The 27,838-nt window shown below is 37.7% G+C and overlaps 1 protein-coding gene and 1 long non-coding RNA gene across 2 annotated transcripts; one reads left to right on the top strand and one right to left on the bottom strand.

The window, feature by feature from the left end:
• Positions 1–287: 287 nt before the first annotated feature.
• On the top strand, positions 288–27,445 carry LOC133837725 (proton-associated sugar transporter A). Its single transcript, XM_062268585.1, is given in 7 exon segments — positions 288–543; positions 545–606; positions 5,198–5,463; positions 5,521–5,907; positions 5,962–6,191; positions 24,707–24,880; positions 27,149–27,445. Coding segments are annotated over 7 exon segments (1,419 nt in total). The 5' UTR covers positions 288–426; the 3' UTR covers positions 27,332–27,445.
• LOC133837726 (uncharacterized) lies at positions 20,850–21,340 on the bottom strand. The gene is made up of 3 exons (XR_009893855.1): positions 21,284–21,340; positions 21,047–21,217; positions 20,850–20,965 (listed from the first exon to the last, which is right to left on the bottom strand). It is a non-coding gene; the product is annotated as an uncharacterized LOC133837726 (long non-coding RNA).
• Positions 27,446–27,838: the final 393 nt, after the last annotated feature.

Genomic DNA, 27,838 nt, shown 5'->3' on the forward strand with positions numbered 1-27,838 from the left:
TGCGTTGTTGGAGATGCTTTTATAAAACTTTATTTTTATTATATATAATATAGTAATATATACATATGTATCTATGTATTCAGTATACTAAATGTAAAGGGTATTGCAAAGTCTATGACCTTGCAGGATTATTTGAACTATGTAGTTGTATTGGAAAGTATAGAAATAACAAAAGTTAACGCATGCTCGATGAAATTCATTGGAATCGTAACGTTTGTCCACGATACGAAACTATTCGTTTCCAATCCGTAAATCGAAATTTGCTTGTGAAATGCGAGTTCACTTCTACTTTGAATGTCAGAATCGAAGAACGTCTTATTGAAATATTGTGTATAGGGTAAAAGAGAAGCCGTATAATTTCTTGAATTTACAAAAATAAACCACACCGTTACATAGTACACATTTGTACAAGCAAAACTACAAAAAATGGAAAAACTTCATGAATATCAAGGAATAACAGGTCGAATACATCAATGGAGAGACAATATAAAAGAAAGTTATGGTAAAAATAATTCCGCCAGCTTTCTAGAAAAAAGTAAAAAATTCAATCGGAGATCAATTGAAAGGCAACGCAAGTGCAAATGCTGACTACTCTCATATTTATAGGTAGGTTTAATATCTAATGAATTTGAATTTAAATGAATATATATTTCTATTCGATGATAGCAATTTGTTAATAAAATTTATAATGTGGAATTACCATTAATAAAAGTTGAAACTTTCAAGTCGAAAGTCTGTAATCAGTACATGTTTGCAGACATAGTACATATGTATGTATGTACATACTAAACACCTCAACGATTTAAAACGTTTTTAAAATTACATTTAAGCAAACTAAACTAAACGCTATATTTTATATATACATAGACACTCTACTACTACTATGCATATATACCATGGAATACAAAATATTCGTGATGGTCTACCTTTAAGACCTGACAGCTGCAATATACAATTAATTCTTAAATAACTTCTAAATGTTTGATCTGATAGCAACAAAATTTTCGATAATCATAGAAACTGTATTTATGAACAATAAACATATACAATGGAAACAATACAATGGCTATCTTGATACTTATCAAGAATAAATGTATGAAGTACATGGAGTCGTAGAAGCTTCTTCAGGAATCACACAGACTGCTATTATGATTGAGTACTATTTGATTTTATTCGTTTTACTGGCGCGAAAGTAGACATGGCAAAAAATTTAAAACAAACTTGATCTGCGTGTACAATTTACAAGCGTTGTTAAAAAGTATAGCTCAATCTCTTAGTGTCCCTGCAATTTAGTCATTCATACGGACAGAATGCACAACGTTATAAAACCTTTCTAACCTAAGGGTAGTGGACATAAACACTATGACGGCAACCGAGTATTATAGAGTCGTGTGTCGTTAATTATCTATAATACTCAACTAAAAAAGTGCACAAGAGAAATCCTCTGAAGTGATTATAACTTTGATCAATAAATAACTTGACAAAGCATTACAAACTTTTAATAGACCTAGATCTTAGCCAATCCCACCTTCACTACCACCTAGACAAGTGTAACCACAACATAGCTTAAGGCAATTGAATTCCAAACCATAAAATTACCAATTGCCTAATACCCAAACACCAGAGCCTAAGCCCGTGCCAATGGAACTAGATCTATCTACTCGATCTAGGCATGTCAACTATAGAAGTAGACCTCATAATTATGATATAAATGGGAACCGTCCACCCATGACCGTACGCAATGGGCCACCACAGAAGTTGCAAGGACATTTTAATACCAAGACCAGTGCCTTTGAAGGTGAACCAGAAGCAAGTGTTACCGAGAAACAAGACTACTTTGAACAAGTAGAATAAGGAGTTAGTGATTAGACCAATCAGAACCCAACAGAAGATTTTGTTTTTGTTGTTTTATACACCCAATAATTACACAGAAGTAGGTATGTTTTATGATTCATCATTTAATTATACCGCAACACCAGCCCTACAACCAAGAAGCTATTCTTGGGTTTCACTATCTCAGCGGAAGGAATAAAAATCAATATTGACAAAGGTGAAGCAATACAAGATTTCCCCTAATCACAAACAGTAAAAGATCTCCGATCATTTTTAGGGTTATCTGGTTATTATAGAAGATTTATAAGGGACTATGCAAAATTGGCAACACTCACTCATCACTTTTCTTAGAGGCGAGCAGGGATTATGAGACAATTGAATCATGTGACAAAATAAAACGAACACTCGCCTTAAATGACGTGTTGCTAGCTTATCCAGTTCAATAAGCTAAGACAAAGAAATGTTAGATATAGTATGAGCTTTGCAGAACCATCGTATGTACTTATTTGGCGCGTTAAAAGGTTATTCTCTTCACCGATTTAAAACCCCTGACTTTCGCTCATATCAACTAATACCATACTGGAAAGCTTAAGCCATCTCAAAGAGCTTAACCATGTGTCAGAAGACGCATTATCGTGAAATCCACCAATCAATTTTACAGATTTTGCCGACGCAACACTCCACAGCCGCGAAGGTTATTTGCACAACCTAATTCAAGGAGTAGAAGCTCCAATTAATGTATTAAAAAATCATCTCTATCTATTGACTTACGATTAAAAAGGAGTGGGCGTTGGAAATAGTTTAAAATAAATTGATCTTGCAAACATAACAAAACAAGTAAGAAAGTTTCAGTCGAGTGTGCTCGACTGTGAAATACCCGCTATCCATTTTGAATAAAAGCAAAATATTGCTTTTCAAAATATACCGAAAATATTAGAAAAAATAAAAAATAAAAATATACGAAGTGGTATATTTGGTATATAGATATAGTACCGCCTTCAGAAAATACCACACACTGCACATTATACCAGATTGTCAGCCAAAGCAACTAAGACTCCAATAAGTAGGTGCTTTTGTCCATAGAAAAGTATTTCTTTAATAACTTCCACCTTTTTTATCTGATCGCAACTAAATTTTCAGGAATCATAAATACTGTTATTATTATTGTATACACCACAACTCACAGGTCTAACTTTGAAATTACGCTTGTTATTAATTTTTTTTTATTTGAGGGGGCGGAAGTGGGCGTGACAAAATTTTGAAACAAACTTGATCTGCGTGCAAACATAACAAATGCTAAAAAATATGCGAAAAAAATTATAGTTTTATCTCTTATAGTCTCTGAGATCCAGTGTTTCATACGGACAGACACACAGACAGACAGACGGACATGGCTAGATCGTCTCGATTGTTGACGCTGATCAAGAATGTATATACTTTATAGGGTCGGAGATGCCTCCTTCTACCTGTTACATACATTTCCTGTCGGCACAAAGTTATAATACCTTTCTACCCTATGGGTAGCGGGTATAATTATAGCTCTATCTCTTATAGACTCTGAAATCTAGGTGTTCATACGGATATATATATGTATATATGTATAACAACACAGACTCTATTATTTTATCAGAATTAGAAGTAAGTAAAACTGAACAAATATTAGAAATTGAAAAACTAATGTTCATAAACGTTGAAAAACTATTACAATTTGCAAAATTAAAAATAGACTCAAATGGCAAAGAAATGTTACCATTAGGAAATCAACTTTGTGCATCAATAAAAATAAAACCAATAAAGAAAAACAAGGCCATAAATGTAATTAAGTATAAAAATATTATCAATGCAATAATGCACGCATGCATTATAATGTACGTCCAGAAAAACGATTTTGAATCCCAAAACGATAAATTGTAGATTTAAGAATCGATACTTGCATAACTCCTCTGTTAAACCAATCTGCAATACAGTGAATAGCCAACATGTTCCAGACCCCGAAGAAATATTAACGGCTACAATCCTCTTTAACGACTTCACTGACAGCACAAAAATATACCAAAATGAAGTCGACTTTATACATATCTCACACAATTTGAAATCTTCTCAATAAGAAATGACGATGACAAATATGAAGCCGGTGAGGCAAAATAAGCAGTAGCGATTCCACCACCGATGATAGCGGAGAAAACCAAACATCAACAATGCTACAATATTGGAGAAGCTGAGGAAGGGCAACCTAACAACGACAGCAATCATTTTTAACTCATATTCTTGGTTGTATTGATCTTTAGGACATCAAAGAAGAAAGATCCCAGCTCCCCAAAAGATGAGATAACAACCGAGACTCCAGAGGCATATAAACCTCGAAAACGTTTCTCCACCGCATCCAAAGACGTCAGCACTTAAAGTGGGAGAAGTTAGCAACATAGTTAGTTGTGAGGTATACATCATACCGTACACTGCAGCGCATAACCAACGACACTTACGCAGCGTCATTGATATTTCGGTCATTAACGTCTGGGAACCAGACAGTAAGTTGATTCCTGAAAGTCGACGAAAACAACAACTACACCAGGGAAGGTGCAATACCACCGAACCACGAAGCGATGGAAACGACGGAGCAGTGCCGCCGGCAGAACAGTTTAGATTAAACCAAATTTAATTTTAGTTTGCGGCTCTGACTTTGTGTCATCGCATACTTGCTGCAGCGGTGCCGAAGATATCTTTATTTCAATAGCTGCCCTTGCATATCGAATTATGCCTCTATTGCATTAATTTTAACTTTTGTGCTGTACACTGTAGTTAATCAGCAAAGATATATATGGTAATAGAAATTGTATTTTGATGTACGGTGGTGGATTGTTGTGCAATGATAGCAATATCCGACACATTATTTCAATTAAGTCAGTTAAATTAATATGCTCCATTTCTCTTATAAATTAATTTTAATTTTAATTCGAAATGGGGAAAAAACAATTGAGTTAAAGATTGTAGTAAAGAGATGATTAAACTTACTTAGGATTAAGTAAGGATTAGGAGGAAACAGACTTTATTAATAGATTTCGCTTCTCAAAATGCAGGTTCAGTAAAGCTGATAGACAGCCAGATTAGAATGAATTTATAGTGCACTTGTAATCTGCTGCCTAGCGTGTTTACTGAAAGCTATAGAATTCAAAATCTATCTCTTCTTTTTTGATATGGGTCAGTTAAGTCAAATTACATAATAAAAGGGTTTATGGTAATTGAATACATGTACTTTCAAAATCTGAGTTTTATTGAAATGCGCAATTCTAATAATATATGTTCCCTGCTGAGAGCATGCAATTACTCGTAAACAACGTAAATTTACTTTAAATCTTTTTCACAGACACAAAACCCGTGCTGAGCTTGTCCGCGTGTCTGCTGCCGTTATGGGCATTGAGTTTTCATACGCTGCAGAAACGGCTTTTGTGTCGCCAACGTTACTGAAAATCGGCGTGGAACACCAGCATATGACGTTAGTATGGGCTCTATCACCTTTGGTTGGCTTTTTTTTTTTGTGCCCGATATTGGGTTCTCTTTCAGATCGTTGCAAATTAAATGTTGGACGCCGACGACCGTTCATAATTCTTTTGTCTGTCGGGGTATTATTAGGTAAATATCGTAAATTTTAATTTTTAATTTTACTTTTAAATTTTCCTTATAAATTAGGATTAATTTTAGTTCCAAATGGAGAAAATTTGGGATACTGGTTTGGCGATATCGATCCACATGAACAAGCTGCTGCAACTAATACGACGTACAATATTACCTATAACTATTTAAACATAATTCCTCACAAAGTAACCGCATCTAAATCCGAAAATGAAGGTATTCAGAAAACTTCTCATCCATGGGGAATTTTCTTCACTGTGCTAGGCACTGTTCTACTTGATTTTGATGCGGATGCCTGCCAAAGTCCATCTAGAGCATACCTGTTGGATGTGTGTATTCCGGAAGACCATGCCAGAGGTCTTTCTACTTTCACTATAATGGCTGGCTTAGGCGGTTTTTTTGGCTATTCAATGGGTGGCTTGAACTGGGATGAGACAGAAATCGGTAAATGTCTTTGCTAATTTGATATTATATCGAATAATTATGAACGATATACAGGAAGACGTCTAGGAGGACATGTGAAAGCTGTTTTTACGATTATTACGTTTATTTTTATCACATGTGTTACATTTTCGATCTCGAGCTTTACGGAAATTCCTCTTTGGGTGCTTTCAAACCCAAAATCGAAAATGTCCTCAAGTGAGAAGTCCCATTTAGATGATTGCTCGTCTACGAATTATGGAGCAATGAATAATGATGATGACATAAATCATGAAAATATTGAGAAGGTAAGCTTATCGCAACTGGTTGCAAAAATTAATTACATCAAAATTACAGTGTATTTGAAGATTAGATATTGACATTGAATAAATTTAATTAGTTGTAGTTATGTAATATGTGGATTTCGTATCTAATGATGCATTTTCGGGATGTCAACAATTAAAATCACATTTTTCATTTCATCCATAGAGTAGAAGGAAATTATAACTTTGTATCGGCAGCAAATTTATGTAATACGGTCAGATACAAATTGTAGAAGTTAGGGGTCTTAGTTGATTTGGTTGAAAATCTTGTATATTTTGCTTTTATTGGTTGCGTGGTAAAAATTTGAAACAAACTTGATCTGCGTGCTAACATAACAAATGCTGTCGAAAAAAAATTATAGCTCTATATCTTATAGTCTCTGTAATCCAGTGTTTCATACGGACAGTCGGACATGGCTAGATCTCTCGTCTTTTGACCCTGATCAAGAATATATATACTTTATAGGGTCGGAGATGCCTCGTTCTACCTGTTACATACATTTCCTGCCGGCTGGGTAGCGGATATAAAAATTGTCTTTTAAACCATGAACACAGAAGACTTGATCTTTAAAGATGTGTGCTTACATTGGGGAAACATGTATCGTCTTTATCTAAATTATTCTTAAACTTTTGAGAAGCTATTTGAAAGTTTCAACTTGCCGTATGTGAATCATGAAAAAGGAAACTGAATTCCTCGCGCATACAATGACTACAAAAGGCATTAAGCCAAATCCCAATTTTAAGAATTGATAACCTTTTGCTATTACAATTGTAATTAGTCTTCATCTGATTGAATTCCAACCAGAGGGACATACATACTTCAGTAAAAGTTGTTTTAATATTCTTTCTTTAGCAACAAAAACATCTTACCTTTACGAACGTCTTCGTATTTAATTAGCACACCTTATTAATTATTTCAGAGTTATTTAAGTGATTTAATGTATTTTAAATTAAATGTTTAAATTGACACCAATTTCTAAAAAAAAACATCTGATTTGAGGTCCTGCCAAAGCCTCCGTCTATTTTTATACGAGATGGTCTTGTCAAAAAAATTAATGAGCTTATTCGCCACATAATACCCCTTGTAAAGGGCAATATTCAGGAAACAAAAGTTAAAATGAAATCTGAAGACAATTACAAAGTATTATTGAAATATCTTACCGATAATAAAAAGAACTTTTACACGTATCAGCTAAAAAGCAGCAAGGGCCTGCAAGTCGTACTTAAGGGCATAGAATCTGAAGTAACGCCCGCAGAAATAACAAACGCGCTACAAGAGAAGGGATAACAGGGATAGAAAGCCGCAGCCACTCTTTAAGGTTGTGCTCGAATCAGAAAATAAGCCCCTAAAGAAATACAAAGTGCACCCTATATACAATGTTGGCGAACTGCCAAGAATATGGTCACACAAGGTCATACTGCAAACTGCACCCGGTGAGTGTAGTTTGTGGAGGACTTCATGACTCCGGCAACTGCGGTGGCAATCATACTGCTAACTATAGAGGTTGCTCAGTTTATAGGGATTGAAAAGCCGCATCCATCAGAGAGGAATTACTGCCCGCACCCAAAATAAAACGTTGAAAGTCTAAAAATCAAACCCTGAAGTCTTCTTCTCCACTGCAGCCAGATCGTCACTAGGACCCATTAACTCTGACAAAAGTGTGACATACGCAAGCGCTTTAAAATCAGGACCGGCTACCCCTGCCTCAAAATGTTCATTTCTGCAATCAGCATACCAAGAATCGAACATGGCTCAGCAGCATCAATCGCCGGAGCTAAGTGAGCTAAGTCCTCATCTCAACAATGAAGCCGACGTACACAGCTTTGTTAATTCACTGGAGTCTGTATTTGTGTCTGCAGCTCCAGCTTCAACAACTCAAACTATAAATACACAACGCATTCAAAAGAAGACAAATCTACAAATCGAGCAGCTCGTCCTCGAAAAGCGTCGTTTGCGTCAAGAATGGCAATTCCAGATCGCCATCTTCTAAGCAAAATTTTAGACATGCCTCATGTGAACTTACTAAAGCTCTACACCAAGAAGAAGCATATGTCCACTGCCATTGTGTACTTCTAGTACAAAACACTCACTATGAAGAGCTCACCCAACTCTGAGCTCACCGAAAGAAACCGTGATGCCTATTAAAAATCTCACAGGCCAAATAACTCCAAATAACGCCAAATAACAAATAAAATGATCATCGAACTCCTATATTTCGCCATTTGCACTATCACAAATCTTTTCAATGCCGTCGCAAAACTTGGCCACTATCCAGTAAGTTGGAAAAAGTCAATTGTAATAATGATAGCAAGGCCGGGAAAAGGCCACACAATCCCCACGTCGTATAGACCTATAAGCCTACTTTCATGCTTATCTAAACTCTTTGAAAAATGCGTCTTGACTCGGATAAATATATACCTAAGACTCCAGGAAGGAATCCCGTCACACCAATTTGGGTTTCGTGAAAAGCACGGAACAATTGACCAGGTCAACGGATAACATCAGAAATTCGGAACGCGTTCGAAGAACGACAGTACTGTACTGCCATATTTTTAGATGTCTCTCAAACATTTGATAGAGACTGGCTAGAAGGTCTAATGTACAAGATCAAGGCAATGCTCCCCAACAACACCCACAAGCTTTTAGAGTCTTACCTTTACGACAGAAAATTTGTTGTGAGATGCAACCCTGCTATATCTGAAGATTTCACTGTTGGAGCTGGAGTTCCTCAAGGTAGCGTGCTAGGGCCAACACTATAACAACATCTACGTTTGCTGATGATACAGCTATTCTCAGCCGCTCAAAATGCCCGAGACAAGCAACTGCGCAGCTAGCTCTTCATATGGTCGATGTTGAAAAATGGCTATCAGATTGGAGAATTAAAGTGAACGATCAAAAATGCAAAAACGTTACATTTACCTTGAACAGGCAAAACGGCCCGCCGCTAACGTTAAACAACACTCTACTCCCGCAAGCAAACGAAGTGACATATCTAGGAGTACACCTCGACAGAAGACTCACATGGCGCCGGCACATTGAAGCCAAAAGAGCACACCTAAAGCTAAAAGCCAGCAGCCTTCATTGGCTTATCAACACTCGCTCTTAGCCTTAGCCTTGTATATAAAGTCCAGCTGAATAACTCGGTACCAAAACGTATATGGATGTACGGCTCCCAGTTATGGGGGGAATGCCAGCAATAGCAATATTGACATAGTCCAGCAGCTCAGTCGAAGATCTTGAGAACCATCGTAACGAAAACATACATCGCGACTTTAACATTCTACCAGTCAAAGAAGTGATCGCAGAACAGAAGGAAAAGTATTTTACCAAGCTATTGTTACACCCTAACCACCTGGCGAGAGGTCTAACAAGGCTGAGCAACCAATCACGTCTTCGACGCAATGACTTACCCGCCCAGCAACCGACTTGAAGGACACGCAACCAGAATGCAGTCGTAGCACACTGTTAGTTAAATTTTCATGTTAAGATTCGAAAACTTATTGTTGGTCTCAAAATTAAGAAGATTCAATAAATAAAGTCAAAGTTTTAAAAAAAAAAAAAGTTTATCCCAATAAAAGCTTAAGTTTCTTATTCCTATATTTAACAATATTTTCAATTCAGGAGTCGTTTAGCACATTGATACAACATGATTTACATTTTCAATGCCGTCGCAAAACTTGGCCACTATCCAGTAAGTTGGAAAAAGACCACACAATCCCGACGTCGTATAGACCTATAAGCCTACTTTCATGCTTATCTAAACTCTTTGAAAACAATGCCTCTTGACTCGGATAAATATATACCTAAGACTCCAGGAAGGAATCCCGTCTACCAATTTGGGTTTCTTGAAAAGCACGGAACAATTGACCAGGTCAACGGATAACATCAGAAATTCGGAACGCGTTCGAAGAACGACAGTACTGTACTGCCATATTTTTAGATGTCTCTCAAACATTTGATAGAGACTGGCTAGAAGGTCTAATGTACAAGATCAAGGCAATGCTCCCCAACAACACCCAAAAGCTTTTAGAGTCTTACCTTTACGACAGAAAATTTGTTGTGAGATGCAACCCTGCTATATACATGAAGATTTCACTGTTGGAGCTGGAGTTCCTCAAGGTAGCGTGCTAGGGCCAACACTATAACAACATCTACGTTTGCTGATGATACAGCTATTCTCAGCCGCTCAAAATGCCCGAGACAAGCAACTGCGCAGCTAGCTCTTCATATGGTCGATGTTGAAAAATGGCTATCAGATTGGAGAATTAAAGTGAACGATCAAAAATGCAAAAACGTTACATTTACCTTGAACAGGCAAAACGGCCCGCCGCTAACGTTAAACAACACTCTACTCCCGCAAGCAAACGAAGTGACATATCTAGGAGTACACCTCGACAGAAGACTCACATGGCGCCGGCACATTGAAGCCAAAAGAGCACACCTAAAGCTAAAAGCCTGCAGCCTTCATTGGCTTATCAACACTCGCTCTTAGCCTTAGCCTTGTATATAAAGTCCAGCTGAATAACTCGGTACCAAAACGTATATGGATGTACGGCTCCCAGTTATGGGGGAATGCCAGCAATAGCAATATTGACATAGTCCAGCAGCTCAGTCGAAGATCTTGAGAACCATCGTAACGAAAACATACATCGCGACTTTAACATTCTACCAGTCAAAGAAGTGATCGCAGAACAGAAGGAAAAGTATTTTACCAAGCTATTGTTACACCCTAACCACCTGGCGAGAGGTCTAACAAGGCTGAGCAACCAATCACGTCTTCGACGCAATGACTTACCCGCCCAGCAACCGACTTGAAGGACACGCAACCAGAATGCAGTCGTAGCACACTGTTAGTTAAATTTTCATGTTAAGATTCGAAAACTTATTGTTGGTCTCAAAATTAAGAAGATTCAATAAATAAAGTCAAAGTTTTAAAAAAAAAAAAAGTTTATCCCAATAAAAGCTTAAGTTTCTTATTCCTATATTTAACAATATTTTCAATTCAGGAGTCGTTTAGCACATTGATACAACATGATTTACATTAATCTCTGACTATGAAGTGTTAGAATATCTGCAACTTCGAATGTTTCCATTTTTTCCTCAGTTGTATTTCACAGTAGATGTCTACTTCTGTAACGGACGTCGCTAGGTTTTTCTTTTTGTTTGACCGTCCTAGCTAAGCTGCTGGTGCGTCACTTTTCCCGATCATGCGGAATGCATTTTTTCCAATATATGCCTTAGAAATACAATTACCTCATATACAGTATTTTTTATATCCGCTTCCCATAGGGTAGAAGGGTATCATAAGTTTGTGCCGACAGGAAATGTATGTAACAGGTAGAAGGAGGCATCTCCGACTCTATAAAGTATATATATTCTTGATCAGCGTCAACAGCCGAGACGATCTAGCCATGTCCGTCTGTGTGTCTGGCCGTATGAACACCTAGATCTCGGAGACTATAAGAGAGAGAGCGATAATTTTTTTTGTTATGTTTGCACGCAGATCAAGTTGGTTTAAAAATTTTGCTTTTACTCAAAATGGGTAGCGGGTATGGAGATTGACAATGAAGGGGAACCTTTCCGCATTACAGTCGGTCATAAACAGTAGATTCAGTATATATTGCTTCAGTCTGGTCTAGAGAACTGTAAGTAAAACGATTGTTGGGACCGGATCCGAGCCTTGGTTGGTGTGCCATTGCTCGTAATTCGAGCAGTCCACTACTCGAAAACAACAGTTCGAAGTGGGTCAAAATATGCTGAAATCTTTATTTTCTTCATTAAATTTTATACATTTAATTAGTTTTCGTATTTCCACTTACATTCGTGCTCTGCTCATACCTTCAAATCCCTATTATATTGGGCACAATATTTTGCTTCTGCTTGGGCTAACATTCAAATTAAGAGTAAATCACGCTGCCGAAATTTGCAGCTGCATTACTACGTTTAGGGGGGTCTAACGGTGAAATTCCCATGCATAAAAGATAATCACCGATAACAAACACCCAGTAGGAAATGCGCTTGCAAAGTCCCGGTAGTTTCCCCGCCAACAACAATATACCACTAGAACCAGGTGTAAAATTACGAAAATCGAAAAAATAATTTATTGTTGTTGGGAGCAAAAAAGACACCTTAAAGGCCGCTGCGCAAATTAAACACATCTGTTTAGTTTGCTAGTTGCAAAAGGAGAGAGCGGCAATTTATTGTTTGCTGGTTATTCCGACACTAGTAGTTAAAGGAAAACAAAGATGAGCGAAAGCTCATCTGTAGCAAAAGAGCGCAAGATTGAGACTAAAATGTAACTGCTCAGTTAGGCTGAGCAGGCTTACAGTGGGACAAGGCTCTTGATTTAACACCGGCCACCTTGGAATACCCGACGTGGGATTTCAAATTACTGGCAACCGTGCTAATTTGTGGATTGGGCGCTTGTATGTCCCAGTGCCCGTTCTAATTTCGGCCACCCGTATATGGCCGTCTGTTCCTCGGGTTTCGCCTGCGACCCTTCCAGTTATCCACCGCTGAGGTGGCGTGTTGTCCTCGTGAACCAGGACGAGGCATCCGACCTCCAAGCCGGGCTGTAGAGACTTCCATCTGGTGCGGATTTGGAGGTTGTGGATGTAGTCCTTCGACCACGAGAGCCAAAACCACTGTCTGAGCGTGGATAACATTTGCCACCTTCGCATATACGTCAGCGCTTTGTTGGGTCTGTCTGGCACGGATCCTTGCGGCAGCGAACGTATGGTGGATTTCACCGCGGCCTCCCACAGTCCTCCGAAATGTGGGGCTCGAGGAGGGATGAAGTGCCATTCCATCCCCAGCTCCGACGCAAACTGCAGTTTCTCCTGCTGCTTCGAGAACTCCATCTGTAGCTCCTTGAGTAGGTTGTTTGTCCCGACGAAGTTGGTGGCGTTGTCCGAATACATCCGAAGTGGAACGCCACGCCTTGCGATGAAGCTTTTTTCGGGTTAATAAAAAACAGTTAGTGGACAAGTCAGCAACCAGTTCTAGATGAACAGCCTTTGATGCAAAACACACAAATACTGCTATATACATTTTTTTAAAGGAGGCCGTCCCCGAACTCGCAAAGAAACATTTATGGGTCCGCAAAAATCAACGCCACAAATGTGAAATGGACGTGTAGCAATCAAGCGATCAGTTGGTAACTGCCCCATTACTTGTTCCATTAGTTTTGGCTTGTATCGAAAACAAAGAATGCAATCACGAACTATTTGTGTTCATTCTCTTCGAGCATTAATCAGCCAAATTCTTTGCCTCAAGAGCGAAATCAAAGTTTTAACACCAGCATGACAGTTGGTCTGATGCAAGTCTCTTAAATACATTCTGACCAAGGGCGAATTCTTTGACATCAGGATCGGAAACTTGGCATCGCAGTCAATCGGTCCATTTAATAGTCTGCCACCTACGCGAATCAACGAAAGAGATTTTCCTGGCTCAGAGATTTTCAGAATAAATGGAGCGAGAGATTGGACATTTGGTTGAACTAATTGATTTGCTTTTAGTTTTTTAAATTCCAAGTTGAATTCGGACCGCTGAAACAATTCAAATAACTTTAGCGACGCAAAATACAACTTCTGTTTACTAAGTGCTGAAGAACAATTTTTTGTTTTTGGCCAGCAAATGAATTTATACACATAGACAATCACTCGAACCAACCTTTTGTACGAAGAAAAGCGAGCCAGTATAGATGACAGAAAATCAGGGTTGGTAGTTAAACAAACCTGAGCTGATTTTTTTGTTTCACTGTTTTTCAAATCGGTTGACAATGAAAAATGAGGATTCTTAGGCCACTCACACTGCTCTTCCATTAAGAATAGTGGGCCTTCTAACCATATTGAGTCGACTAATTCATCGATGTCACACCCACGAGAACAAGTATCGGCAGGGTTTGACGGAGAAGGCACATGTCTCCATGTAACATCTTGTGTGGATACAAATGTTGCTAGCGAAGAAGGCGACATTCTAATCCAATGCAGTGTGATTTCTGAATCTGTCCAAAAAAGCACACTCTCGATTCTACATTTGCCAAGCATTGGCTTGACGTACGACCACAACTACCCCAGTAAATACGGTGCACACAACTCAAGTCTTGGGATCGACTTCATTTTTAATGGCGCAACTTTTGCTTTCGATGTAAGCAATTTACATTTCACTTTTTCATTTTGATTAGCTCGTATATATAAACAGCAGCCATAAGCGTGGCTGGAAGCGTCTGCAAATCCATGAATTTGAGTATTGGCCTTGCTGGAATTAGTGTATCGTGGAATGGATACTTTATCAAGGTTTAGAAGATTTTCTTTAAATCTCTCCCATCTCGTATGGATCTGCATAGGGATGGTTTCGTCCCATGCCAGATGATTTTGCCAGAGCTCTTGCAGTAAGATTCTGGCCTTGATACTGATGGGGCTCAACAAGCCAAGTGGGTCAAACATACAAGCTGTCATAGACAAAACATTGCGTTTTGTTGGGCTAAGGTCGGTGAAGCTGGAGTCCAAATGATATCGAAATATATCAGATTTTGGCGTCCACCGCATGCCCAATGTTTTAGTCGAATCTGTGTCGTTGAAACTGAGAACTTTATCAGTTTCATTCCCATTGATTAAAGTAGGGTGGTTGGAGTACCATTTGGTCAATTGGAGACCACTGGAGCTTAGGATATCTGACACTTGGACACAAATCTCCTTCAGCGTGTCAGCATCGTCAGCTCCAGTAAGCATGTCATCGACGTAGAAGTCATTGCAGACGACTTTAGCTCCAAGAGGATGTGTTTCCTTATGGCGAACACCAAGTTCGTGAAGGCTTCGTATGGTCAGAAAAGAAGCAGACGCAGTGCCATAAGTAACTGTATTCAGTTGATAAATTTGAAGCTTTTCTGACGGATTTTCACGCCAGACAATAAGTTGAAACATCCGATCCTTTGGAGACTTGCTTACTTGTCTATACATTTTAGTGATATCTGCTGTGAGGGCAAACCGACTAAATCGAAAGCGAATTAGCGACGAGAAGAGTTCCCTGTGTATAGTTGGCCCCACCATTAGAATATTATTCAATGAATAATTAGAAGTCGTTTTGCACGAAGTATCGAAAACAAGTCGAAGTTTGGTGGTGGCACTATCAAGCCTCAGGACGCACTGATGTGGTATAAAATAGTGTGGTCCTGGTGGAAAATCAACGGGAGACATATGACCAAGTTCTATATATTCTTTCATGAAACTGACATACATTTCCTTTAATGTTGCGTTTCTTGAAACCTTGCGTTCAAGAGAAAGAAACCGACGTTTTGCCGTTTCGAAGGACGAACCAAGTATTTTTGGGTCAGTTTTAAACGGAAGACTAATTTCTAATCGCCCTGTCGATAGAGTTGTCACTCGGTCAATAAAGTCCTGTTCGCAGGCTCTTTGCTCTGACGAATATTTAACAACGTTCGATAAGTCTGGAACTTTTTCTAAGTCCCATAGCCTTTCTATCAGCGAGTCAGTTTTAAATCTTCCGACGAGTACGTTGTTGTCTGACTCGGAATACCTTTGCAACGCAATCCACCCTAGCAGAGTTTTTTTGTAACAGAGGGCCACTGTCGTTAAATTTAATTTGGCCTGTGCACAAAAGGTCGAAAAAGGAAACGGCTCCTAATAGCAAGTCGATTCTCTGCGGCTTGTAGAAATAACAATCAGCCAGTTCCACGATAACCGGTATTTGTAACTGCCTGACTGGAATCAAGCTGTCTGGCTGCTGGTTCGAAATTGATTTTAGCACCCAGAAATCGGCGTCAAGCTGATGTTTGTTAACACGAGATGATATCGTTGTTGACACTTCATGTCGGGCTACCAAATTTTACGTTCCTCTGGCCGTAACTGTCAGACACTTGTTGGCTCGAGACAACCTTAGAGCTTGGGCAAATTCTTCAGTCATGAAAGACCTCAGAGTCTGTCTGCTCCATACCTTTGCACAGCGGTAGCCAGCATGTGCTGTTGGCTTGGCTACGTGCGCTGGATGTGACGATGCTTGGTCGCTCGAGCTACCAGGCTGTTGATGTTGACGCTGGCTCATACTCGTGGTCTGAGGCTGAGCTGACTCATCGAATCTATGCAGCAATGTATTGTGCGATTTAGAACACACTCTGCATTTTGAAGATGTGCAGGTGGATATTCTATGCCCAGACTGCAAGCAGTTTATACAAAGGTTGTGGGTCTTGGCGGAAGTGAATCGTTCTGTAACCGGCAGTGCACTAAAGCCTTGACAACTGCTTATAAAATGATTCGCGTTACAGAACTGACAACTAGGGTTGCTGGACTTAGACGCTGAATACGATGCTTTGGTAGTCCGTTTGGGACTGATTCTGGCTTTCGTTCTATATTTCGAGCTTTCCTCAGCTGAAATATGGGCAAAAGTAGAAGTCATTGCAGACGACTTTAGCTCCAAGAGGATGTGTTTCCTTATGGCGAACACCAAGTTCGTGAAGGCTTCGTATGGTCAGAAAAGAAGCAGACGCAGTGCCATAAGTAACTGTATTCAGTTGATAAATTTGAAGCTTTTCTGACGGATTTTCACGCCAGACAATAAGTTGAAACATCCGATCCTTTGGAGACTTGCTTACTTGTCTATACATTTTAGTGATATCTGCTGTGAGGGCAAACCGACTAAATCGAAAGCGAATTAGCGACGAGAAGAGTTCCTGTGTATAGTTGGCCCCACCATTAGAATATTATTCAATGAATAATTAGAAGTCGTTTTGCACGAAGTATCGAAAACAAGTCGAAGTTTGGTGGTGGCACTATCAAGCCTCAGGACGCACTGATGTGGTATAAAATAGTGTGGTCCTGGTGGAAAATCAACGGGAGACATATGACCAAGTTCTATATATTCTTTCATGAAACTGACATACATTTCCTTTAATGTTGCGTTTCTTGAAACCTTGCGTTCAAGAGAAAGAAACCGACGTTTTGCCGTTTCGAAGGACGAACCAAGTATTTTTGGGTCAGTTTTAAACGGAAGACTAATTTCTAATCGCCCTGTCGATAGAGTTGTCACTCGGTCAATAAAGTCCTGTTCGCAGGCTCTTTGCTCTGACGAATATTTAACAACGTTCGATAAGTCTGGAACTTTTTCTAAGTCCCATAGCCTTTCTATCAGCGAGTCAGTTTTAAATCTTCCGACGAGTACGTTGTTGTCTGACTCGGAATACCTTTGCAACGCAATCCACCCTAGCAGAGTTTTTTGTAACAGAGGGCCACTGTCGTTAAATTTAATTTGGCCTGTGCACAAAAGGTCGAAAAAGGAAACGGCTCCTAATAGCAAGTCGATTCTCTGCGGCTTGTAGAAATAACAATCAGCCAGTTCCACGATAACCGGTATTTGTAACTGCCTGACTGGAATCAAGCTGTCTGGCTGCTGGTTCGAAATTGATTTTAGCACCCAGAAATCGGCGTCAAGCTGATGTTTGTTAACACGAGATGATATCGTTGTTGACACTTCATGTCGGGCTACCAAATTTTACGTTCCTCTGGCCGTAACTGTCAGACACTTGTTGGCTCGAGACAACCTTAGAGCTTGGGCAAATTCTTCAGTCATGAAATTGACCTGAGTCTGGGTCTCAGGTCTCTGCTGTTGGCTTGGCTACGTGCGCTGGATGTGACGATGCTTGGTCGCTCGAGCTACCAGGCTGTTGATGTTGACGCTGGCTCATACTCGTGGTCTGAGGCTGAGCTGACTCATCGAATCTATGCAGCAATGTATTGTGCGATTTAGAACACACTCTGCATTTTGAAGATGTGCAGGTGGATATTCTATGCCCAGACTGCAAGCAGTTTATACAAAGGTTGTGGGTCTTGGCGGAAGTGAATCGTTCTGTAACCGGCAGTGCACTAAAGCCTTGACAACTGCTTATAAAATGATTCGCGTTACAGAACTGACAACTAGGGTTGCTGGACTTAGACGCTGAATACGATGCTTTGGTAGTCCGTTTGGGACTCGATTCTGGCTTCGGGCTCGTTCTATATTTCGAGCTTTCCTCAGCTGAAATATGATGGTTGCGATGTTGGTTCAAAACATCGACACAATCAGACCATTGTGGAAGCCTGTTATAATCGAGCTGTTCTTCATACAATGACTTGGTGGTATGGTCAACCCTTGACAATAGTGTGTATGAGAATCGCGTTAGTGATATCCCGTTCATCTCCTAATAACAACAAAATTTTCAAAAATTGCCGAAACAGTATCTATGATGGTCATCAACCCAAATGGCGAAGGTTTATTCATAGGCGAGATATGAAACAATTGTACGATTGTTTCGAAGAATATAAGACATTTGTTGTCATATATATGCCTCAAGTTTTCTAAAGCCTTTGGGTAATTTACACCCGAAACTTGGAACGCCTTTATTGTTCCTAATGCCTCATCAGACAGACATTAGATCAAGTGATTAAACTTTTCAATGTTAGATAGCGACCGGTCAGAATCTACAAGACTTTCGAAAAGGCTTATGAACTGCTTGTATTCTGAGAACTTACCATTGAACTATGGTAAGTTCATTTTGGCAAGTGAGACCTATACGATGCTGGCTAACCTATACGATGCTGGTCTGAATCGGGCTCCTTCAAACTATTCAGATACAACGACCTTGTCTTAATGCATAATTCTTCTAAGGAAGCACGGCTAGAATTATCCGGGTCAATGCAATCAATTTCAGATTGCAACTCCATGGCATCTGCAATGTATTTATTTAGTATATCCAAACGACATTGGATCTAAATTTTCTTGATGTTTCATTTAACACTGTTAATCTAAGCCTCCCAATACTTTCTTCTAGCTTTGATAATCTAGAAAATAACAGAGTTAATTTTGCATTATGGCAATTTTCAATCACGGTTTGATTTAATTCAGTTTTTGCTTTTTCTTTCGACATTGCGACTTGGTGTATGTTGCTGGGTAATGCAAGTTAAGCAAAGAGAAAACACACTCTACTAGTAAGAGAAACACCAATGCAAGAACTCAAGAGAATGTTTCTAATGTCAAACTCAACACTGAGCGTAGCTTCAATGTTAGTTTGAGCGGTGCCGAACAAGCAAAGCAAGAGCGAAAACGATCGAACATAGCGAGAGCGAAGATGATCGAACAAAGCGAGAGCGGAACTTATTTAAACAAGCGAGAGCGAAGATGATCGAACAAAGCGAGAGCGAAACTTATTAAGCAAGCGAGAGCGAAGATTACCAAATAAAGAGAGCGAAAAATAACTGAAATTATGCGCGGGTGCTATTATTGTAACTCAATGTAATATAAAGAACCTGAAAGCATAATCATAAAGTTGCGAATGTTTTGGCACTTGGATTTCACTTATGTGTGTTGCATCAATTGTTCACTACAATTCAATAATCAGTGTCAGGCAACTGGACTCTTGTTTAATACAAGATATAACAGTCTGAACTGGGAAACAATCACAATGAATGTCACCAGGTCCAAAGTTATTAACAAAGTTTTCCAGTTGTTGACACTGTTACCTGTTCATCAGAAGAGCTGTTGACTTCTGATTGATCCATAAATCCAAAGGCCAGCAACGAAACAACGCGAACGAATGGGTTTGTAATTATACGCACTCAGCTGCCAACTAGGTGTAAAATTAATTAAACTTATCAATTGCAATTATTGAATGTTCTACATGTTTAATCAACAAAGTCTTTTTGTAGTCCCTGCTCGGGCTCGGTAAAATTACGAAAGTCGAAAAAATAATTTATTGTTGTTGGGAGCAAAAAAGATAAGACACCTTGAAGGCTGCTGATGCGCAAATTAAACACGTCTGTTTCGTTTGCTAGTTGTAAAAGGAGAGAGCGACAATTTATTGTTTGCCGGCTATTCCGACACTAGTAGTTAAAGGAAAACAAAGATGAGCGAAAGCTTATAACTAAACTGTAACAACTATAGCAAAAGAAGAGCGCAAGATTGAGACTAAAATGTAACTGCTCAGTTAGGCTGAGCAGGTTTACAGAGGGACTAGGCGCTTGATATAACACCAGGCTTCCAGGGTACGTCCGGAACTGAATGTCAATGTACAGTGGTTCCGCGAGAGGCCAATGGGTAGTTCAAACCAAATATCAGTTATTAATAGGACGCAGATCAAGTTGGATTCAAAGTTTTGCCACGCCCCCTTCCGCCCCCGCAAATGGTCATTGAAGAGTTCAAAGGTGATCATCGAGTTAACTCTAGTTGGTTACATTGGCTCACTTTAAATACCCTGCAGTTCTGAGCGCTAGTTCGTTGCTGGTGAAAAAAGCACTTACCAGCAGAGCACCACTACTTACAAAGTGGCACCTAGCAATGCGTTCTTTAATTTCCGTTTTTGTATGAAATTTCCGCAAATAGGGTCAATCGCCACCACCTTGATTACCCACGAACTAGTGAAATAGTGCAACATATTAGGGTCTTTAAAAAAAGTACTTACATTGGACCCCATGAAACGGCCGGTAAAGTTAGTACTTATATGGGACCCCATGGAACGCCCGATAAAATAAGTGCTTACATCGGACCCCATGGAAGGGTCGGTGAAGTAAGTACTAACATCGGACCCCATGGAAAGGTTGGCCATTATAAATTAAAAAATATGTACAATTAAAATTATAGTTTTTATTTAGTTTTAATTTTTCTTTATTTTAATAAGTCGGATACTTTTATTACTTTAACGCAACTTGAGTTTTTAAAATATCGTTTTTTTGGAGCTACAAAGCCATTCTCAACTGGTCCTCAGTTATTGAATCTGGAAATAAAAAGGATTCAAAAAGTTTTAATAGATTGAAGTGGATAATGATTATTAATAAATATCTTTCAAAATACTTACCGATCATAACACCAAAGAAATTGTCTTCTTTTTTTAGGGCCGCAATCCCCTGTCATTATTTCCATAACGTAGATTTTCTGTCATAATTTCCACTTCCTCTTTTTTAGACACATTGTCGTTTTCCACTGTAGAACTATACATTATGCTAACTGCTTGTCGTACTTTTATTATCTGTTTATTTAATATTTTACACATTAAACATATAATACATACAATATTATTTTTTAAGTAACTCACCTAATAATTGATCGATTGATCCGCTTTGCACTTCTCTACTCAAATGCTTGCACAATTTCGTCAGCCAGCAAACACAGCTGCGTTTGAGCAATCGAAGTTTTGTCTTTAAACTTGTGTATGCCCTTTCCACAAAATAACAAAAACGCAAGCGATGCTTGCCGTTTTTTTGTTGTTATATCCGTAGCCCGTAGGGTTCAATGGGTATTATACATTTTTGGTGGTAGGAAATGTATGTAACAGGCTTAAAGATTCAAATCCGTCCCCGAAGGTATATCGCCATGCCCGTCTGTTTGTTTGAAATTTGATTTTTAAATTGGCGGGGGCGGAAGACAAAGAAAAAAAGGCTCATAAGAGTGCAAATGTAAGCTCGAGTCAACAACAAATCAATCCTTTTAATTCCTATGATGAAAAGTTTCGTTGTTACAGACTTCAAACAATCAAAGCGATTCATCAGTATATAATATTTTATCTGTTAATCGACTAATACATTTTTAGTGGCAAAGTTCGTCGCCATCAAGGTTGCTATACAAGGGCAATCGACAAGTTGCATTTTTCTCATATTCATAAAAGAGAAGCCTTTCGTCGTAGAATGCATTATATTCGTTAAGACTAGAAAAGAGAAAATATTATGAATAAAGCACAGTAAGTCTCACTCTGAGAAAATGCGCCTTATTCACCAATTTAGCAAGCGGTAATATGAAGTATGATAGTTTTAAATTGAAGTTCGAACGGAGTATATTTTGTTTTTATTGAAATTTGATTGCGGGAATTTCACAGATAGATATAAGTATATGTACTAAATAAATGACTTATGAAATTTTACACAAGAATTTTCCCGATTCTAATATTATAATAAAAATCTTCATATCAATTAAGAGAATTTGTTTTTTTTTGTTTATGGTTTTATGTAGATTCCATCAGAACCAACATTCACAAAAAAACGAAAATATCGGAGAAACTTCATTCACAGAAAATCAGAATCCAATGATGTCAACAATAGAATGTCCATCCGACAGTAATGAAGAAGTACAATCCCTTCTACACTATTTACTGTCTATTGTATACATGCCCTACTCGCTGCGCATAGTTTGTCTCACAAACTTGTTTTGTTGGATGTCACATGTATGCTATTCCCTTTATTTCACCGACTTTGTAGGAGAGGCTGTTTTTAAAGGAGATCCTCGTGCAATCGAAGGAACAATACCACAACGGAAATACGAAGAAGGTGTTCGTTTTGGATGTTGGGGTATGGCAATGTATTCGCTGTCCTGTGCTTGCTACTCCATGGTTATAGATAAACTTATTCAAAGATTCAGGTAATTAACATAAGATAAATAAAATTATGCGCTTCTCGCTTGTTGTTTTTGAATAAAATGACGAAATTGTACAATATTAAGTATTAATATATTGTGTATAACACATTATTTATTACGGTCAACAGCCTAGACTATGTAGCCGTGTCCGTCTGTTCCTCTATCTTCATGAGCACCTACATAGATCTAAGAGACTATCAGAGGTCCTACAGAAATCGTTTTCGCTGCAATCCACGGTACCACAGCTTATTCCGCCGATTGATTGAGCCAATTGAGCCAATTGATTCCGTTAATCAGCTTTCATTCTACTGGCTGCCACCTATACAAGTGAGATTTTTGAAGTCAAGGTCAGCCATTGTCACATGGAACCAGATATATTTTTAATGAAACTAAACAAATGTTTGAGATAAAACAAGGTAAAACAAATTGGTAAATAGTTCATGGTGTTGTTGAATAACTTACATTGAACAAGTTCAAAACCTGCAGTCTAGTGTGCTCGACTGGGACATACTTGCTCTCCATTTTCCATATATCATATTCTAAAAAATAAACCTAAAAATACTAAGAATTACTGAAGAAAATATTTGGTATATCTCTATTATACTACAGTCGAAATATAACATATGTAAATACATATATATGTATTAAATATACCAGATTGTCAGTCAAAGCAACTAAGACCCGATTGCAGTAAGCGTTTTCTACTATACAAAAGCATTTCTCAAATAACTTTTACAATTTTTATCTGCTCGCAACCAAATTTTAAAAAAATCATAAATACTATAATTGCACCATCAGATTTCATTTCACAATTACGCTTGCTATTCGATTTTTGTCGATTTGCCATGACGGAAGAGAGCGTAGCAAAAATTAGAAACAAACTCGATCGTTCAACAATGGAAGTGCTGTTGAACAAAAGGACATGGCTATATCGTATACCAAAAATACTAAAATATACCAAATTAAATATTTGGTATATCGATATTTAAGATATACCATAGACGACACAATATATCAGATTTTCAGCCAAAGCTTCAAGGACCACTAGTAAGTAGGCGTTTTTGCCCAAACAAAAGTATTTCTTTAAAACCTTCCACAATTTTTCTCTGATCGCTACTAAATTTTCAGGAATCATAACTATTATAGTTGTTATTGTATATACCAAAATTCGTAACTCTAGCTTTAAAATTACGCTTGTTATTCGACGTTTTTGATTTTCGGGGGCGGAAGGGGGCGTGGCAAAAATTTGAAGCAAACTTGATTTGCGTACAAACATAACAAATGCTGTCGAAAAAAAAAATCTCTTATAGTCACTGAGATCTAGGTGTTCATACGGACAGACGGACAGACACACAGACGGACATGGCTAGATCGTCTCGGTTGTTGACGCTGATCAAGAATATATATACTTTATAGGGTCGGAGATGCCTCGTTCTACCTGTTACATACATTTCCTGTTGGCACAAAGTTATATTACCCTTCTACCCTATGGGTAGCGGGTATAAAAATAAATATATTCAATTAAAGAAGAAAATATTGAAATCTATGTTTTAAAACGATAGAATTACCCAAGCTAAAAATAAAATGCCAGGAATAATTTAATTTGCCAAGGTGACAGCCAGGAACAGTCGTAAAAGTTGATAAATTTGCTATAAAACTTGCAAAATTACAGGAGTCTGTGGCACCCCAGAAAATTTATTGCGTGCCATATTATGAATGAAGTAGGATATTAAAATACGAAATATAGCTTTTAGATGTTTTTAGGTATATACATTTTCGTTATTTTAACGGGTGTATTACACAGTTGACTATATTCGACTGTAACTATTTTATTTGATTCTTTTGCGTTCAACGCGTAAAAAACTATAGCTTGGTGGTGTGTGGATCACTTGAATTTTCACTTTTTGTACATCAACAATAAAAAATAGAGTATATTTTAATGACTATTAAATGTATTTGTACATTAATATGTCATTTATACTTTGATTAGCTATATTGTTTATATACAATATGCACACTCGTACATATCAGAGCAGTCAATCATTCCATCGGCTCCATGTGAACAAGGTAATTCTAACATAATTTGCTTGTATTTTATTTTTCGTTAAAGAGCCAAATCTGTATATATTGGAGGTCTTCTTTTTATTGCCTTGGAATGACTTTGATGGCATTAACCCGAACCAAATTAAGTGTAATTCTATTTAGTTGGACCGCTGGAGTAATGTATTCAACGCTCTTTACAATGCCTTACCTACTGGTGGCACATTATCATTCCCTGAAGACAGTAAGTAGCATAAATTCATTACTAATACAAACTAATAAAGAAAATAGCCTTGTATGTACCTTTTAGGATTTTTATACAATAATAAATACACATATTTATTGTAGCCTTAGAATGTGGTTGAGGTAAACAGCTGTGACGATATATCCATACTCGTCTGTCTCTTTTGACAGGCTAGATCTAAATATATGTAGATATCAAAGGCTATACAATTTGGAACTACCAAACCCACTACTTCACTTCTGCTGCCGACCGCCGACATTGACTCCAAACCAAAGCAGTCCATATCAGCTAACACTAAGTTGCTGAAAGACGTTACACGACTAACGTGACAGTCCTGGAGGCTTCGATATCTTGGGTACCAGGGGAGTGGAAATGCGAAGCAAGACCTTGTGGCTGTGTTTGTCAAGGACTAGACTGAGGGTGCATTGCAAAATATTTTTGGGAAGTATTGAGGAGGCTCTAAAGAGAGGGCATCTACCTAGCGAACGAACGAAAAATAGACTTTCGAAAACCTACATATTGGTAATTCCATGGCGAAATTTGTCCCGTGGGAGACTTTTTACAGTGCACTGCAGTGAAAATAACATAAAGTGAAACAATTTTAAGAATAAGTGAATGTTATTCTTAAAGCTCTAGATACGCACTATATTTAGAGCTAAGATTGATTTTAGGAACTTGATCTGTTTTCCGATAAAATATATAATTTCGTTCATTTTTTGATTTTGCGTACGAATTGGTTAATTTTTGCAATTATCACAACAGAAAACAAAACAGAAAAAAAAATTCCAAAACCATTCTTAGCTCTAATTAAAGTACTTATCTAGAGCTATAAAAATAAACTTTTCTTATTTTCAAAATTGTTTCAGTTTATGTTATTTTTAATGGAAAGAGTCTCGCACGGGACAAATTCCGTTTTGAAATTACCCATATATATGGCGGACAATGCGTTTAGAGTGAGCTCCAGCTAGGGCATCACCAAGATATATGAATTGTTCTCAATCATATTCATATGAAATATTCTAAAATCAACGCACATTCTTAAATCACCACTTTTATTTTCTACTAACTGCGAACTGCTAAGCCATGTAATACCTTTCTTTAGATATTCATCTAAGATCACTTGTAACTTTTTCTTCTTAGTGTAAGGTAACTGTACATTTTATTTCTAGCTCCTAATGTTTTTCAGTTTTCAAATATGCCTTATGTAACAACCGTATTTATGCCAATACTCATATCCGACCTGTCCAATTCATTATCAATCATCATCAATCCTCATATTCTCAAAATTATTCGTGCCTTTTACATTTACTGATTCTAATCTAACCCATTTTGTATTAATTTTTCAACTATTAAACTTTGCGCTAACAAATCGGACCTAATTTATATTTTTTCCGACTCCACAGCTTGAACAACACTTTTATGATTTACAAGATTGTCCGCAGCAGCACTGCTATTATTTGAATTACATGTAAATCTACATTAAAATTACAAGTTTACATATTATCTCAGACTCATCAGATACAATAATTAAATAAAAATAAATTTTTAATGAAAAACAATTTTTCACAAAGCGTTTTCAGGGCTTTTTTTTAGGCCAACATATTCAATTACAACTTTAATTACATTTGTTACAAAATCGTTTTTAGTAAATAAACTGCTACTATAGGTCTATTAACGATTCTGAAATTATGGATATACTATTATTATGACTAAACAAGTAAGAAAGTTTCAGTCGAGTGTGCTCGAAAATATACCAAAAATGCAAATATACTAAAAATATATCAAACGATATATTTGTTATATCGATATAGTACCACATTCAAAATATACCATAGACGGCACAATGTACCAGGTTGTCGGCCAAAGCAACTAAGACCTCTAGTAAGTAGGCGTTTTTGCCCATACAAAAGTATTTCTTTAATACCTTCCACAATTTTTGTCTGATCGCAATCAAATTTTCAGAAATCATAAATACTATAGATATTATTGTATACACCAAAATTAAAAATTACGCTTGTTATTCGATTTTTTTGATTTGCGGGAAATGGGCGTGGCAAAAATTTGAAACAAACTTGATCTGCGTGCAAACATAACAAATGCTGTCGAAAAAAATGATAGCTCTATCTCTTATAGTCTCTGTGATCTAGACGTTCATACGGACGGACAGACAGACGGACATGGCTAGATCGTCTCTGCTTACACATATTTTTAGCCTTCTAAATTTAAAGAATTGATTTACTACAAAGAGTTCTTTTTTTAACCTTTCAGTTTGAATTAGACGAAAGCGGATGTGCCAAAATGGGATCAGAAGTACGTGGCTTGGGTACCGATGTCGCAATAATTAGCAGCATGGTCTTTTTGGCCCAATTCTTATTGTCGATATGCATGGGCACAATTGTCAAATTGGCTGGAACAACAACAGCTGTTATCACTACAGCTAGTTTTTTTTGAGCTTCTGCGCAGCTTTGACAGCATCGAAAATTATATATCTTGATCTGTAAAATTTTTTGAAATATTTAAATTATTTGTTGATAATATTACAGCTTGGTTTGAAAACGTTTAAAATTTCCTACCATAGTAAAAATGAGAAAAAAAAAACAATTGGCCGCAGTATTAAACCTATTATGTGCAACTAAAGTGTGAAAAAATCAATGCCATTTGATAACTTGCCTCGATATGTGGCACGCGAGCAATAGCATCGATTTTGAAATCTTGCGAATTGATTTGTAGTGCAACTATGGTTTGCCTTTGGGCCAAGCGTAAGTATTATGCTATTCTGTTATTGGTTGGCTTCGTGTGAGTATTCTAGAACAGTCTAAGTTACCTACACTAGTTTCAAGGCGTCGCAAAAATTATATACAAATTTGAGCTAAGGGTAATAATGGCAAGTGTTGTAATGACGGCATTTGACCCTGATCAAGAATATGTATACATATTTATATACTTTATAAGGTCGGA

The sequence above is a fragment of the Drosophila sulfurigaster genome, chromosome 2R (assembly GCF_023558435.1).
Source record: "Drosophila sulfurigaster albostrigata strain 15112-1811.04 chromosome 2R, ASM2355843v2, whole genome shotgun sequence".
Lineage (NCBI taxonomy): Eukaryota > Metazoa > Arthropoda > Insecta > Diptera > Drosophilidae > Drosophila > Drosophila sulfurigaster.